At 33.8% G+C, this 17,990-nt stretch overlaps 1 protein-coding gene across 1 annotated transcript in view; it reads right to left on the reverse strand.

Moving 5' to 3' along the window:
• RYR3 (ryanodine receptor 3) overlaps positions 1-17,990 on the reverse strand; it is a 438,620-nt gene that overhangs the window by 230,375 nt on the left and 190,255 nt on the right. The window contains exons 29-32 of the mRNA XM_051973649.1: positions 8,133-8,406; positions 6,050-6,164; positions 4,191-4,320; positions 2,464-2,567 (exon numbers count right to left, since the gene is read on the reverse strand). Coding sequence (XP_051829609.1) covers positions 2,464-2,567; positions 4,191-4,320; positions 6,050-6,164; positions 8,133-8,406 — 623 coding nt within the window. The remainder of the gene's footprint in view (positions 1-2,463; positions 2,568-4,190; positions 4,321-6,049; positions 6,165-8,132; positions 8,407-17,990) is intronic.

Raw genomic sequence — 17,990 nt, forward strand, 5'->3', positions numbered from 1 at the left:
ACTTTACTACAATTTGGGTACAAATAGAGAATGAGAATATGAACAGTTGGAATGCAAATGTCTCTAAATGTGTGCATCTCCTGTTTCTTTTGAGTTACTTGCAATTCTGCTTTGTTCATAAACCTTCTTTGATTCAGGGATGCCCTGCTGGGGAGTCCTGTGCCAATGTCTCCCATGTCTGACGATTGGCTCTAAAGTTCTTCAGAGATCCTTAATCACTTCTGATCTCTGTTTGAGAAATTAGCTTGTATGAGTTCTCTCTAAAACAGTATTTTAAGAAAATGTACATTTGGCATTCAAACAATGTGGCCAGCCAGTTGTACTCTCTGCAGTTGAGAATTGCTTGGGAATTCAGTTAGAGAAAGGATCTCAGTGTTTGGGACCTTATATTTTCAGCTGATCTTTCAAATGGAAGCTATTTATTTTTCCTGGAATAATGCTGGTGTATTGTCCAGCTTTCACAAGCATAAACAATAAAGTCAGCACCACAGCTCTGAAGACCTTCAGTTTGGTAGGAAGCTTAATACCTCTTCTCTCTCACACTCTCTTTTAGAGCATCTTAAGTACTGAGAATTCTCTGCTTGGGCAATCATGAACCAACCTTATCATCAATGTGTACACCTTTGGAAACTATATTGCCAAGGTAAGCGAACTTATCCTCAGAAGTGAAAATTTCTCCAATTAATGATTCCAGGTATGTTTGGTATAGTGCTAATAAGTGGAGAACTTCTGTTTTCTTGGTATTGCTTGTCAGATCCAAATAAGCAGAAGAGACAGAGAATTGATCCATACTCTTGCAATTTAGCTTCTAAAGGCTGCACTGAGTATATAAGCACCTGCTGTGAAACAGTCTAGCACCAATCTTTTTTCAAGCTAAATCATTTACCACCAGTGTAGTAGTTGACCTTGATGCTATTTTTGTTCACAATGAAGACATTTGAAAACATTGCTAAAAGGCATGGGAATAAGTGCACAGCTCTACTTCATTTTACTGGTGAATGGGAAAGCTGAGAGCATCATCTATTATCTAGAACCCATTCAAGAATGCTATCATTGAACTATTTTTAATTGTTGTGGGAGTGTGGAGGTTCTGGGTTCACTAACATATATCTTCCAAAGGGCTGCCTAGGTCCTGGCACATTATAAGAATTTTCTGATTTTTTTGGTACAGTGTCATTCCAAAGGCTAAATGGAGGCTATGGGCAACATATTACATCTCTGTTGAGTAACTTAAGTTACTAAAGATCTATTACTAACTGCTTTTTTTTTTTAGGTGAGAAGGAGAAATGTGAATTGTTATATCTCTACTAGCACTATTGGTAACCAGAAAAAACTAAAGTACTGATTTCTTTTTATATTTATGCAAAATAGTTTGACTAATATTAAATCCTTAGAGAATACACAGTGGAAAAAGCATAGCTTTTAAAAATTAAATGATATAAATTGATTATAATGTATACTAGTTATAAGAACTTTTACAACAATCTGAGTAAAAAAAGTCATTCCCAACTCTAGATGTAAGATCTAGAGGATTTATCTTTAATGTGTTGTCCTTATTGTCCAAATTCCTCCTGCTTCTCAGCTGAGAGTTTATATTTGTCAGTTTAAAAGAGGGATAGGCTAATCCTTGAGTCTGTTATTCTCTTAAAAGGAACTAATTGGATTCCTAGCCCCAATTCCCTAAAATAGTACTTCATATGATCATTTCTGATGAATGTTGGAAAATTAATAATTTATAGCAAAAAGTAAAATTAATGTATTTCTTTATTACTCTAGCCAGATAGTTCATTTGATTAGAAAACAGCATGATACTAATGAAACTGAGGTCATTAGTTTAATTTTATAGCCTTTCTCTGTACTCTAATCCCAGTTAGCCCTTTAGCAAATGCCTCTGGTTATAAGAAGAGAAAGGAGAAAGGATATTATTTATATCAAAGGCAAAATAACTTAAACCATTTGAATGTCTGTGCCATATGTCTGTACACATTCATATAAATATATTCTTCATATATTTATTCTGAATAAACAAATATATGCACAACCTCCCTTGAATTAGCCTACAAATTCTTTGGGATGAGTTAACTTCTTATCATTTCTTAGTTGACGGCTTAGTATTATTTACCCAAATAGATATGCAATAAATACTTGCTGATTGGATTCATGCATACAAATACACAAATATTTATGATATGTGCACTTAGAAACATAATAAAAGAATTACCATATTACTGTACCATTATTACTATATCATTACTATCATATTTTTCTTTTGAACTTTCTGATAGGAACTCTCTTGGCTTGACTTTTCAATCATTCATACATACTAAACATAAAATAAGTGATTATTATATGCTATCTGCTTAGAATACAAGAATAAAACTGAAAGTCTCCATGTTTAAGGATTTTAAATTCCATTTTCCTTGCCTTTGCTGAATAAATCACATTCCCCTTTAATAGTGTTACCTTCTCCAGATCTGGCTCCTCTAAGCCCAGCGCCAATTCATTGTTGTCCATGACTGATGAAGCTGCCACATCAAGTGGGGTAGAACCCCTCATTGCTGGAGAGGCTGCAGAAAGATAGGAAAGAACAGAGAAAGAGAAGCAAAACAATACTGTCCCAAGGCTTCTGTCAGGGAGAGAATAACACCTATACTAGAATCTAAGATCACAGTCTATTTTCCAATGAGACTCATCTTCTATTTGTTTGAGAATCACAATTTGTCTCAGAATGGCAACTAGAATAAAATTTTGGAGGCTGAAATAAACCAAAATTAGGGTGGAGCAGTATTGATATTCTTCCTTTTGATCATCTTAAGCTGAATTGGAGGAAATGTATAAATAATAATGCTTCTATTGACATAAAGGGTCCCCATTGCTTAATGATTTTTTCCCCTCGCAGGAGCTTTCCCAGAAATCCCATTCCATCCCCATTATTACTGCCCTCATTTTACAGATGCAGAAACTGGGGAATGGAGATGCCACCCTAATATAGTTGGACAATGGTAGCAATAGGTATCCTGTATCCTAACATATCCTTTGACTCATAAGTCCCACTTAATTTTAGAGAATGCAATATTGTCACTTTCCATCTATAGCAATCTCCCCAAATTTTTTGGATTGTCTTGTTTTATTCTTAGAATGAAATAAATTAGAAAATAATTTCTGTCTCTAGTAAATAATGTCAGATAAAATAATATTCTAAATTTTCATGGGGCATTGAAATCTTAGGAAGAAAATACTTAATACGTTTGGAAAATAGAAATTCAAATTACATGTGTATATATAGTCATATGCATGTACAAACAATTCATTTATTTTATTTGTATCATAAAATAGAAATTTCTTTGAATGCATCATCATTTTATAGAAGTTACCCTGAGTTCTGAAAAGTGATGCCAGTAGAGCATAAATTTTGGCAGGTACCATCAAACTAAAAAGGTTTCATATAAAAATCAACAACAGACTGTGTGTCTATCACTCAAAGAACAGTACAGCTTAGTTTGGAGAAGCTTATTCAGCAGAAATAAAAATGGTAATTGAACCACAGAAACTCATGAAGACCATCTGTTAATGTTATTGGCTATCATTTTGTAGGAGTATCTATATGAATAAAATCATATATCTTCAAAATAATGAAATATACAAAATAAAAGTATGTTATCATTTATATATGAAAATTATCTGGGACACTACTTTCCAGTAGAAGTGATGGATTTATTGAAGTCCAATCATATCTTCTCTCCATTCTAGTGTGACTAATAACTAATAACATACATTTATAAACTGGCAGGATGAGGATAGCAATATAGGCCATGGCCATGGAATAAAGAAAAGGTTATCTTGTCAAAAGATTAGACAGTGTCATCATGCTTTAATCAAATGAGTAGGACATGTCATACATGTAATGCTCAGATAGGACAACTCATAAAATATGTGCCATTAATCCCAAGGGGAAGGGTTGAAATGGTTATAATGGATTGATGAAAATCTACTTCTAACTCTATAAATAATAATATATAATATTAATAACATCATCTTTGAACAGAATGAGAATAGTACACATAGGAATAGAAAAAAAGAATACATTTATATTTTCTTTTAGATCATGAATAATCTCTTCTTTAAAAAATACAAGATATATCATTACTTTATTGCTTCAGTAGTGAGGTCTGAAGTCCAACATTACATACCTAGGCCAACACTGCTATTTTCAAGTAGATAGCTTAGATGCTCAAACATAGCTTTTTGATTTTGTCTGCTGATTCGGCAAAAATAGCAAAGAAAGCGGCAGCAACTAGCAACCATCTTTGGAAAAGCAATCTGAGGGAAAAGTGAATGAAAGGAATTAATCAATGTCTATTAGAGATTGTCACCAAATCTGCTAATAAAAAACTGACCAAAAATAATCTAAGATATAGCTTTTACAAACAGAAAGTAGCTCAGACTTATATTCATATATTCTCATTCCTTCCCTTTAATTTTTACATCCACCCCACAGAGAATAATGTGACTAGTTTATCCAGATAAGGGCTATTACAGTTGAGAACTAAATATAATTTCAGAAGTATCTTCTCTCCAAAGAAAATCTAAACCAAGCATTCCCTGTCTAACCCAGCTGCCCTCTTATTCCCTCAAAATGATATGAAGTGTTTTTTGTTTTTGTTTTTTGCCAGTTGGAAATAAAATATAAATGAATTCTAAAGGAAGTTTTAGGGAAAGTAGGAGAAGAGGTGGCAAGTGCTTTGCATTCACATGTAAGAACATAGGACATCATAGTAAAGATTGTAAAAACTAACAAGTTGTTCACTGAGTACTATGCCTTTTAATGATATTTGAGACCTTTTAAATTATTCTAGCCAATAATGAAATATAATGAAATCATTAATCATTTAACCAACAATTAATTATTATATTATGTTAATATAATTGTTGTAAATTTATTATTATAATTATGGTACTCAGAATTTATACTATGAAATTCAGGAATTGACTTTAAGTGGTCTTGTATTTTTTGCTTTTGCATATTTTCAAGTAACAGATTTACTTGACCACTTATACTTTTATATATCACACCTTATATTCCTTTAACCAGGAGCTTTTGTAAAGAGTAGATTCTCCATAAATGTTTATTGATGCAGGTTTCAGGTCTGAGTTTCCTTCACTAGTTTTCCTCAAAGGGCTTCAGAAAGGCCAGAATTATTGACTGTATTTTGATTTCCTCTTTTAAAATTAAAATTAAAGTACTCCAAGAATAAACTACTTACTTTGATTAGCTACCATAGAGACAAACTGCTCTAGATCATATCAAGGCATTTTTAAGGGGCTTTATAGAAAGATCAGACTTCTGATGGGTGGAATAAGACCAGCTAAAATGGAGTACTAGGCTTAGCTTCTGCCTGGTTTTTAATTCCTCACTCCTTAGAGATTTTGTATAGGATATCACCAATCACTAGAAGATTGACATTCCTGAATGCTGTTCTTAGAAATTTACTTGGTCTATTAGATAGAGGCTGTCTAACACCACTGAAAATCCAAGCTTAGTACCTAACAGATTTTCTTGCTAATAGATGCTCCTTCTAATATCAGGACATTCATCAGGTAGTGGGTCATAGAGTATGATTTCATTAGAAATGCAGAAATTTAGAAAATGTACACAATTTAGGGATCTAGAATCATCAGGATCTTTTTTTAAACAGTTAAGACTTCAGTTCTCTATCTGACCCTGTCATATGCAAATTTTGTAAAGTCAGAATAACCAATGTTTATATATTTTGTGTGTCCTTCCCATACTAAGGCTATTTTAGCATTGCTAAAAAGGACATGCTACAAATTGTATATATTCAAATAACAATGAAAGTTTGCAATGATCAATCTGTATCAAAATATTAGTAGTAGCTGAGTTCTTGACAACACCTCCTGAGACTTTTCTTATTTTTTTCAGGGATGCTATTGTCAGGGCTTGGGGGGGATTTGACATTGTGTTAATTCTGTCATTTCACTGCTCTCTATCATGAGGCAAATGCTGATAAAACTCTCCTTGTAACAATACCTGAGATTTCTCTCCTCCAAGAACATTCACCATCACCTCCATTACAGTCTCATGCATGCCCAGGACTCTCATCAGGTTGGGATGCTGGTAAAAAACTTTGTTATTCATTATATCCCTAGGATAAAGAGTAGAAAAGAGCTTTACTTTTTCATTTTGCCACAAATACTGTTGTGTTATACTTTATCAGGCATTTCTGTTCACTGAAAGGCCTGTAAGAACAAAAGACTGAATCACTTCATTTGATTGAGTTACTTGGAATAGTGAAAGTACTATCCTGTACTTTACAAATGAAACTTAGGTTTGCTAATGTAATTTGCCAGAGATTACACAGTATGAGTCAGAACTGGAATCTAACCTAGATTTCCTGACTCCAAGTTCAGTTTTCATTATTACCATGCTACCTCTTTGGCATAAAAATCCAAAATTCACAATGAAAGAGGCATGGGTGAATCATACTCCTTTAATCTTTAGATTATTCATAGGAGAGTACTAGGTTGTAGTTTCTCTTCCCTTCTACTCTCTCTCTTTTTTTAAACTAGAAGAATATTGATGACAGTGGTGGAGCTGGTGAATGACTTGTAGGAGACATCACAGGAGGAAGGACTGCTTCTGATTTTGATCTCTTCTCCTAGTTACCCCCTACACATCAACAGTTGTTCCTGATCGCTATTTCAATGTCATGTTTGGTTAGGATGTTAGGGAACATGGTTTCCCTTCCTCTTAGGTTCCTCTGAAACTTTTCTGTAAACTCTGACTTGGTATGCACGCTGCACCTGGGACCTATTACTGGAGTACAATGAGCCAAGTCTTGAATTGGGTTTTGACTCTGAATCTTCCATTAATTAGCTGTGTGAATGTGGGAAAATATTTTCATTTCTTATTATTTTAATATCTTCATTTATAAAATAAGGAGGTGAGATCATTTCTCAAGTCCTTTTTCTTGCTAATATTTTATGAATCTCTATGAAATACAGGGACAGTTAATATTTGTTGGTTAGCTAGGTAGTAAAGTGGATAGAACTCTGACTTTGGAATCAGGAATTCATTTCCATGAGTTCAAATCTGGCCTCAGACACTTAGTAACCATGTGACCTTGGGCAAACCACTTAATCCTACTTGCCTCAGTTTCTCATCTTTAAAATGAGCAGGAGAAAGAAATGGCAAAAAAGTTTGGAATCCTTGACAAAGAAACCCCAAATGGACTCAGGAAGAATCAGATATGACTGAATAAGAAATAATATTTGCTGGAAGTGTACTTGGAAGGATTCAAAAGATATTTTGGGAACAAAGAAATTATTTTAACTAACAATTTATTCAATTGAAACAGTTTCTTAAGAGACTTTTCTCAATAATAAAAAATCTGAATAAAAATCTCATTTCTTACTTTCTGATTTGGAGTACTTTTCTATGCTCAAAATGGGTTTCAAAGGCTATTTTTGTTCAAGTCAAATTTATCTAATCATAATAATAATATAGTATTTTTAAACTGCTTTAAGTTTGCAAAATACTTTACTTATGTTATCTCATTTGATCCTTGAAACAACCATGTGAGGCATGTGCTTCTATCATCCCCATTTTATACAGATGAGGAAATAGAAATAGAGATTCAATCTCTAGCCCAGGGACACACAACTTTTGTCTGACACAGGATTAGAACTCAGGTGTTTTTCACTCTGATTCTAACACCATGGCATCACCTGGATTGTCTTGTTTGTATTATAAATTTTCTTTGGGTTTCTTTCAGCAACATACCTGGACTAGGAGAACATTTATCTTTCCATGGTCATTGCTCTATGGTTCTCTTTGCTTGAGTTACTATATGTCCAATTATGCTGCGTGTACTCATTCCAAATGAAGATGAAATATGAAACACCTAACAACTCCTTTCAAAGATGTTAATGAAGAACATTCTAATATGACAACTGCAAATGATGTACTCCAAATAGGAAGTGAATAAAGCCTTCTTTATCTATTTATAATGCTCTTGAATAGGAACTGAATCAAGTCCCTCATAGCCAATGATACATTTTTGCCCCAACATACTCTTTAGGGATATCAAAATATTTAGCTGAGAGTTACATACCCTAGTCCATTAATCATAAGCAACTCTTCTTCCTTCCCCATCCTTACACTGAGGAGGGAGCGAATCTGGCCCAAGGCAGCTAATAAGTTGATAGTATCATCTACAGAAGCATGGCTAATTGTATAAGTCTTCCTCATGGCTTGCAGAAGCTCTCCAATGCTGTCATATTGCCGGCGGAGAAGATTGAACATTATTCGAACAAGTTCTGGGTCCTGGATTTGGTCTTCTTGAGCCCAACGTACCATAGTCTGAGAGATAAGTTCTTTCAGGGTCGCTGTAAAAGCAAAAAGAAAAAACAGGGTAATTGTGTAAATTCAGACTAAGATTCCATTTGCTTCTTTCAGAGTGAACTACAACATTTATCACTGGTTAGCTATGGCTACTTTCAAGCTTCATTTTACACAAAAAAATTGAGGCTTGAAGAACTAGATGCTTAAGAATACAATTAAACCCCAAGAAGATTAATAATCCTCAGCACAAAATATGAAATCAAGTTGCTTCTAATCAGTTATCAAAAAATTATTAAATGTCTACTATGTGCCAGGCACCATATTAGACAAGTAGGATACAAAGATGAAACAGTTCCTGCTTTTAAATAATTTAGATTATACAAACATAAGTGTAGATGTCTCGCTATATATATGTACATATATCTATAAAGGACTCAGGAAAGGGCAAATAGAGGTGGTTGTAGTATTTAAGCTCTGTTTTGGAAAAAAGCTAGGAATTCTAAGAGATAGAGGTGAGGTGGGAATGCATCATTGGATTGGAGGGCAGCCCGTGCAAAGGCAGTGAATGTAATGTGTAAAGAATAGTAATAAATCAGGTGTGAATGGCCTGAAAAGAATATAAAGGGGAATAACGTGTAACATGCTTGGAATGGTAGGTTGGAGCAAGACTTTAAAAGTTTTTAAAAGGCTGAAGTGTATGGGTTAGATTCTAGAGGCACTGGCGGGTCACTGGAGCTTACTAAGTAGAGGGAGTAACATGTTAGGACTTAGGATTTAGAAATATTACTTTCACAGTAGCATGAAAGATGATAAATTAGAGAAGAGATTTGAAAGATATGGACTTGAATTTATTTGAAGCAGACTCAATTAAGAAGCTATTGGAATAATCCATATGAGAGATGATGAGGTTCTATTTTAACCAGGATGGTAGCCATGTGAGAGAAAGGGTCAGATGTGGGAGATGTGAAGCTAGCGATGACATGTCTATGTATATGAGGAGTGAGAGAAAAGGGAGGGGTCAAAGATGACTCCACAATTACAAACTGTAAGCATGGAAAGATTGTTGAGCCTTCAAAAAAAAAGGAAAGTTCAAAAGAAGGATGAGTTTTATAAGAAAGATTATAGTTTCTATTTTAGACATGTTAAATTTTAGATAACTGTGAAAGATTTAGTATGAAATCCTCAATAGACAATTGGAAATATGTGCACAGAGTACCTATAATGGTACAGATCACAACTGATCAATGCAGTCTCATACTGTGGAGGGCTTCTTTGTGTCTGACTTTGCAAGGGTATTACATTTTTGCCATCTGACAGATCATCTTTTCTTCCTATCATACAAATGATAACATTTTAACATTCTGTTCTTTAGATGACCTCTTTAGTCATATGTTGTATCCTACTCATATCCACTCTGTTCTTTTCCTTTGAACTCTGTGATAATCACTTCAGAGACAGTTGTATTCCATATCTTGCTGCCATATTGTCTTTTAAGACAGTATTAAAAGGTTGGGCTTCTGCTTTCATGAAAAGTTTCAAGGTAGGGAGGGAGAAAGGGTGAGAAGATAAATTTAAAATCTTTGCAATTTTCTAAATTCAATATAGTTCAAAATCCTCTACTTTTTCAATTTTGGCTTTACTTTGCTTCTATATACTGTTTATTTTATACATACACACATGTGTATGTACATAAACATACATATATATAAACATGTGTACATGCATATATATATATATAGAGAGAGATAGACAAAATATATATACTGATGATATGAATTTTTCTTTTTAATCTCAGCAAGTATCTATTTATAAATATCTATCTATCTATCTATCTATCTATCTATATATATCCATCCATCTGGGAGTTACCTATGTAGAGATGACAAATAAACTAATGGGAGCTAAGAAGGTCATGAAGAAAGAGTATAGAAAGATTAGAGAAGAGGGTCCAAGATGGAGTCTTGGGGTATGTCCATAATTTGGGGGAATGGTACAGATGATAATTGAAAAGAAAAGTTAGAAAGGTAGGAGGAGAACCAAGGGAAAAAAAAAAGAAATCCCAGAAAGAAGAGACTTATCTAGGAAGAAAAGCTGGTTAAAACTGTCAATGATGCAGAGACATCAAGAAAGATAAGAAATAAGAAAAAAGCCATTAAAATTGAACAATTAAGATGTTGCTGGTAACTTTGTAGCAGGAAGTTTCAATTAAGTGATGAGATTAGGAGCCATACTGCAAGGGATCAAAGAGTACAATGAAAGGAAGAAGACATACTGAGCATAGAAAAATTTTTCTAGGAATGCGCCTGTGAAGAGGACTATAGACTGATAGACTGAAGAGATGGTAAGCTAAGTGAGGGTTTTTTTTTTCTCTTGATGAGGCACTTGGGGTTAAGTGACTTGCCCAGGATCACACAGCTAGGAAATGTTAAATGTCTGAGGCCGGATTTGAACTCAGGTCCTCCTGACTTCAGGGCCAGTGTTCTACCCACTGTATCATCTAGCTGCCCCAAGCTTTTTCCTAAATAATACCTTTTTATTTTCAAAACATATGCAAAGATAGTTTCCAGCATTCATCCTTGAAAAACCTTGTATTCCAAATTTTCGTCCCTCCCTTCTCCCACTCTTCTTCCCCAGACAGCAAGTAATTCATGTTGCAATTCTTCTATACATATTTCCATATTTATCATGTTGTATAAAAAAAAAATCAAATCAAAAGGGAAAAATAAGAAAAAAGCAAGCAAACAAAAAGGTGAAAATGCTATGTTGTGATCCACACTGAGTTCCTACACTCCTCTCTCTGAGTTGCAGATGGCTTTTTCCCTCACAAGATCATTGGAGCTGGCCTGAGTCATGTCACTGTTGAAAAGAGCTACATCCATTAGAATTGATCACCATGTAATCTTGTTGTTGCTGTTTATAATGTTCTCTTGCTTCTACTCACTTCACTTAGCATCAGTTCATGTAAACCTCTCCTTTCTGAAATCATCCTGTTAGTCTTTTCTTACAGAACAATAACATTCCATAGCATTCATATACCATGACTTATTTAGCCATTCCCCAACTGATGGGCATCCACTCAGTTTCCAGTTTCTTGCCGCTACAAAAAGGGCTGCCATAAACATTTTTGCATGTGTGGTTCCTTTTCTCCTTTTTCTGATTTCTTTGGGATACAGACTCAGGAGAAACACTGCTGGATCAAAGGGTATGCACAGTTTGATAGTCCTTTGGGCATAGTTTCAAATTGCTTTCCAAAATGTTTGGATCAGTTCACAACTCCACCAACAATGTATTAGTGCCCAGTTTTCCCACATCCCCTCCAACATTTATCATTATCTTTTCCTGTCATCTTAGCCAATCTGATAGATGTGTAGTGGTACTTCAGAGTTGCCTTAATTTGCATTTCTCTGATCAATAGAGCATTTTTTTCTATAAATATAAATGATTTTATTTGTCTGAAAGTTGTTTGTTCATATCCTTTAACCATTTATTAATTGGAGAATGTCTAGTAGTCTTATAAATTTGAGGCAATTATTGATATGTTTTAGAAATGAGGCCTTTATTAGAACCCTTGAATGTAAAATTTTTTCTCCAGTTTTCTGCTTCCCTTCTAATCTTGGCTGCATTAGTTTTGTTTGTACAAAACCTTTTTAATTTAATATTGCCAAAATTATCCATTTTGTATTTCATAATATTCTCTAGTTCTTCTTTGGCCATAAATTCATCACCTTTTATGTCTAAATCATGAATGCATTTCAACTTTTTCTTGGTTTAGGATTTTAGGTGTTGGTCGATGTCATACTATTTTTCAATTTCCCAGCAATTTTTGTCAAATAATGATTTTTTATCATTAGAATAATGGGTATATCAAACACTAGATTACTATTAATTAATTATTATAGACTATTGTGTCTTGTGAACCTAACCTATTCCACTGATCAACTACTCTATTTCTTAACCAGTATCAAAAGGTTTTTATAACCACTGTTTTATAATATAGTTTTGGATCTAGTACATTTAAGACATCTTTATTTGCATTTTCTCATTAATTTCCTAGAAATTTTTGATCTTTTATTCTTCCAGATGAACTTTGTTATTTTTTCTATCTCTGTAATTTAAGTGAGTTTTTTTTTTTTTTTAAGAACAGAGGATACATGGATAAGTTTTTATATATCATTGAAGGAACCTATAGAACTCTATAGATAGAGACACAATTAAAAGGTGAATAAGGATGAGGAATAAAGGGAGAAAATGATTTCCAAGAGTTGGTCTAAATAGGGAGAAATGCTACATCTTTATTAGAGATTAGAATAAGTAAAGAAAAAATAGAGAATCAGGTTATTTTGAGAGCGGAGAAAGGAAAAAGGACCTATAATGATAAAGGACCTTTATTGTCTTTAAAGTCTGAAGTAAAGTCTTCTCCTAAGGGAAGTGAAATGATGGATGAGACTTGAAGAAAGAAAAGAAATTATAGAAAATATGTTGTTGGAAGTACTACTAAAAATCAGTTAGAGAAGAGTAAAAGGATATCCTTATAATAGTGAAGTGCCAGTTGGAATAAGAAAACAAATCTGTTGTATTCTATTGCAAAGATTTAATCACATTCATTCAAATAAACTTTAATTCACTATATTTTAAGGGATGGATGCATTTTTAGGGACATATTTTTGAATAATTTAATCTGACCCTCTATAATAAATACTTGTGTTTTAAGGACTATTTCAGCAAAAAAACTTCACAAGTAAGAACCATGAATTTAAGTTGTAGAGAGACAAACTACAGATGAACAAGGAATAATTTCCTAAAGTTGTGCAAAAGAGAAATGGGCTTTCAGAAAAAGAAATAGAACAAGCTATTAATCAACTCCCTAAAAAAAAATTCCCAGGACCAGATGGATTTGGTAATTCTACCAAACATTAAAAGAACAATTAGCCCCAATGCTTTATAAATTATTTGAAAAAATAGGGAATGAAGGAGTCCTACCAAATTCCTTTTATGACACAGACATGGTACTGATACCTAAACCAGGTAGGTTGAAAACAGAGAAAGAAAATTATAGACCAATCTCCCTAATGAATATTGATGCTAAAATCTTAAATAAGATATTAGCAAAAATACTACAGAAAATCATCCCCAGGATAATACATCATGATCAAGTAGGATTTATACCAGGAATGCAGGGCTGGTTCAATATTAGGAAAACTATCAATATAATTGGCCATATTAATAATCAAATAAACAAAAACCATATGATCATCTCAATAGATGCAGAAAAAGCATTTGATAAAATCCAACATCCATTCCTATTAAAAACTCTTGAGAGTATAGGAATAAATGGACTTTTCCTTAAAATAATCAGTAGCATCTATTTAAAACCAGCAGTAAGCATCATATGTAATGGGGACAAACTGCAACCATTCCCAATAAGATCAGGAGTAAAACAAGGTTGCCCACTATCACCATTACTATTTAATATTGTATTAGAAATGCTAGCTTTGGCAATAAGAGTTGAGAAAGAGATTAAAGGAATAAGAATAGGCAATGAGGAAACCAAATTATCACTCTTTGCTGATGATATGATGGTATATTTAGAGAACCCAAGAGATTCTACCAAAAAGTTATTAGAAACAATCTACACCTTCAGCAAAGTTGCAGGATATAAAATAAACCCATATAAGTCATCAGCATTCTTATATATCACTAACAAAACCCAACAGTTAGAGTTACAAAAAGAAATTCCATTTAAAGTAACTACTGATTGTATAAAATATTTAGGAATCTATCTGCCAAGGGAAAATCAGAAACTTTATGAGCAAAACTACAAAACACTTTCCACACAAATTAAGTCTGATCTAACCAACTGGAAAAATATTAAATGCTCTTAGATTGGGTGAGCAAATATAATAAAGATGACAATACTACCTAAATTAATCTATTTATTTAGCGCTATACCAATCAGACTCCCACAAAACTACTTTAATGAATTAGAAAAAATAACAACAAAGTTCACATGGAAAAACAAAAGGTCAAGAATTTCAGGGGAATTAATGAAAAAAAAAATCAAATGAAGGTGGCCTAGCTGTACCAGATCTAAAATTATATTATAAAGCAGCAGTTACTAAAACCATCTGGTATTGGCTAAGAAATAGACTAGTTGATCAATGGAATAGGTTAGGTTCAAAGGACAAAACAGCCAATAACTTTAATAATATAGTGTTTGACAAACCCAAAGACACCAGTTTCTGGAATAAGAATGCATTATTTGACAAAAATTGCTGGGAAAATTGGAAATCAGTATGGCAGAAACTAGGCATTGACCCACACTTAACACCGTACACCAAGATAAGGTCAAAATGGATTCATGACCTAGGCATAAAGAATGAGATTATAAATAAATTGGAAGAACATAGGATAGTTTACCTCACAGACCTGTGGAAGAGGGAGGAATTTATGACCAAAGAAGAACTAGAGATCACTATTGACCACAACATAGAAAATTTTGATTATATCAAATTGAAAAGTGTTTGTACAAACAAAACAAATGCAGACAAGATTAGAAGGGAAACAATAAACTGGGAAAACATTTTTACAATCAAAGGTTCTGATAAAGGCCTCATTTCCAAAATATATAGAGAATTGACTCTAATCTATAAGAAATCAAACCATTCTCCAATTGATAAATGGTCAAAGGATATGAACAGACAATTCTCAGACGAAGAAATTGAAACTATTTATAGACATATGAAAATATGCTCCAAATCATTATTAATCAGAGAAATGCAAATTAAGACAACTCTGAGATACCACTACATACCTGTCAGATTGACTAGAATGACAGGGAAAGATAATGGGGAATGTTGGAGGGGATGTGGTAAAACAGGGACACTGATACATTGTTGGTGGAATTGTGAACACATCCAGCCATTCTGGAGAGCAATTTGGAACTATGCTCAAAAAGTTATCAAACTGTGCATACCCTTTCGTCCAGCAGTGTTTCTACTGGGCTTATACCCCAAAGAGATACTAAAGAAAGGAAAGGGACCTTTATGTGCCAAAATGTATGTGGCAGCCCTGTTTGTAGTGGCTAGAAGCTGGAAAACGAAAGGATGTCCATCAATTGGAGAATGGTTGAATAAATTGTGGTATATGAATGTTATGGAATATTATTGTTCTGTAAGGAATGACCAGCAGGATGAATACAGAGAGGACTGGCGAGACTTACATGAACTAATGCTAAGTGAAATGAGCAGAACCAGGAGATCATTATATACCTCAACAACGATACTGTTTGAGGATGTATTCTGATGGAAGTGGATCTCTTCGATAAAGAGAGCTTTAATTGATCAAAGATGTACAGAAGCAGCTACACCCAGAGAAAGAACACTGGGAAATGAATATAAACTGCTTGCATTTTTGTTTTTCTTCCCGGGTTATTTATATCTTCTGAATTCAATTCTCCCTGTGCAACAAGAAAACTGTTTAGTTCTGCACACATATATTGTATCTAGGATATACTGTAACCCATTCAACATGTAAAGGACTGCTTGCCATCTGGGGGAAGGGGTGGAGGGAGAGAGGGGAAAAATCGGAACAGAAGTGAATGCAAGGGATAATGCTGTAAAAAATTACCCTGGCATGTGTTCTATCAATAAAAAGTTATTAAAAAAAAAAAAGAGAAATGGGCTATTTAGGGTGGTAATGTCCTTGGAGATTTTAAAGGCAGAGGCTAGACAACCACCTGTTGGGATTACTACAGAGGAAATTCTTAGGTCCACACTGAAGATGATATCATAAATCCTTTCCCACTATGAAGTTCATTGTAGCTATTGTGTTAAATCAGGTCTCCAAAAAACCATCTTAAAGTCACAAAGCTCTGAACTCCCTGGGATGCAGCTCTTTCATTTTAGACATTTTCTGCCTTTCTGTCTTGCTCAAATCATCTCCTCATTTATTTCTCTTGTTTTGATAACTGTATTCAAATCAACATTACCATCATTTTTTAAAAAATGGTGTGTCAGTTTGTGTGTCAATTTCCATTATTACTTGATGATTTCTCAGGCTAAAAAATGTTTCCCTGGCCATCATTTTTTCCCTCATTAGTATTTTATTTTTCCAATTACATGTAAAGATAATTTTAAACATTCATTTGTGTAAGATTTTTGAGTTACACATTTTTCTTCCTTTCTTCCTTCTCTTCCCCTTTCCAAGATAATAAACAATCTGATATAGGTTATACATGTACAATCATTTAAAAAATTTTCCATATTTTTTAGGTTGTGAAAGGAAAATCAGAATAAAAGAGAAAAAATCATGAGAAAGAAAAAGTGAACAAAAAAGGTGAAAATAATATGCTTCAATCTGCAGTCTCCATAGTTTTCTCTCTGGATGTAGATGACATTTTTGGTATTTCAGTATTTTCCTCCCCAAGTCTATTGGAATTATCTTGGGAGAGAGGGACAGAAGGAGAGACAGAAAAGGAGAGAAGGAAAGAGAAAGAGAGAGAGAGAGAGACAGAGACAGAGAGTATGTGTGTAAATGATTAATAAAATATTAATTCATTCACTGGTTCACTCCTTGCAGGATTAACAAATACAAAAACTTTTTTCCTATATGAAGGAATTTTAAAGTAGGATAGGCTATCACTTTTCTAATAAGCCTAAATAATTTGCATGGGAAGTTTTGATCCCTGAGAGATATCTGATTTATGAGCAGCTAACAAAGACCTACAAATTGATAAATAACTCCTCTAGCCACCAATCATAATCCCTGAAAACCCATGATTAGGATCATTCTTTCACATTCTTTCAGGTAACAGCATCTCTCTCTAGGAGTTTCTAGTTAAAATGTTAATATTTCAGATAACTAAACTACTATCAGTCCTTAATATCTTGGGGTGCAAGTTAATTCATGAGATTACTTCCCATCACAGCTAAGTGAAGACTAAAAAGAATGGAGCAGGTTTGATTGTAGTAAGAAGGTCAGATGACAGTTCCACTAAAAGAGAAACAAAGAGGCAGAATAAGGGTACTGGGTCCTTGGAATGATGTCAGAAAGGAAGAGGAAGGGAAAAAAGTTATGAGAGGGAATTGGAAGAACTCCCAAACATACATTTTATTATTTTGCTTAAAGATTCCCATGAAGTAAAGAAAAAGCTGAGATTCCCAATTTAAATTTAGGATCACAGGACATAGAATAGCAACAAGCCTAGGAATTAGTATAGATCTAGGGTATCTATATTATGTTCACTATCTAATCACCTATTTTTCTTCCTACATAATACTATATGTGGCAGATGTCTGCTCTAGATAAGTCTTAGCTCATCACAAGAACATAAAAATAGAACTCTGCTACCAGAGCTCTGAAAGACATTGTAGATGCAAAAGGATTAATTTAATCTCTTGCTGTGTATCTCAATATGGTAGGTGTTTTTTGGTTCAGATTAAGGACAGGAGCAGAAAAACTGGCAAAAGTATAACCAACTTGGACTTCCGGTTAAGATGGCGGAGAGGAGGCTCACAGTTGCATAAGCTCCGCGCTTTCTCTCACTATCCACTTCATTACAAGCCTCTGAATCAATGCTTGACTGAAAAAAACCCACAAATAGTTACCAAGAGAAGCCATCCTTGAGATC

The sequence above is a fragment of the Antechinus flavipes genome, chromosome 2, assembly GCF_016432865.1.
Source record: "Antechinus flavipes isolate AdamAnt ecotype Samford, QLD, Australia chromosome 2, AdamAnt_v2, whole genome shotgun sequence".
In the NCBI taxonomy this organism is placed as follows: Eukaryota; Metazoa; Chordata; class Mammalia; order Dasyuromorphia; family Dasyuridae; genus Antechinus; species Antechinus flavipes.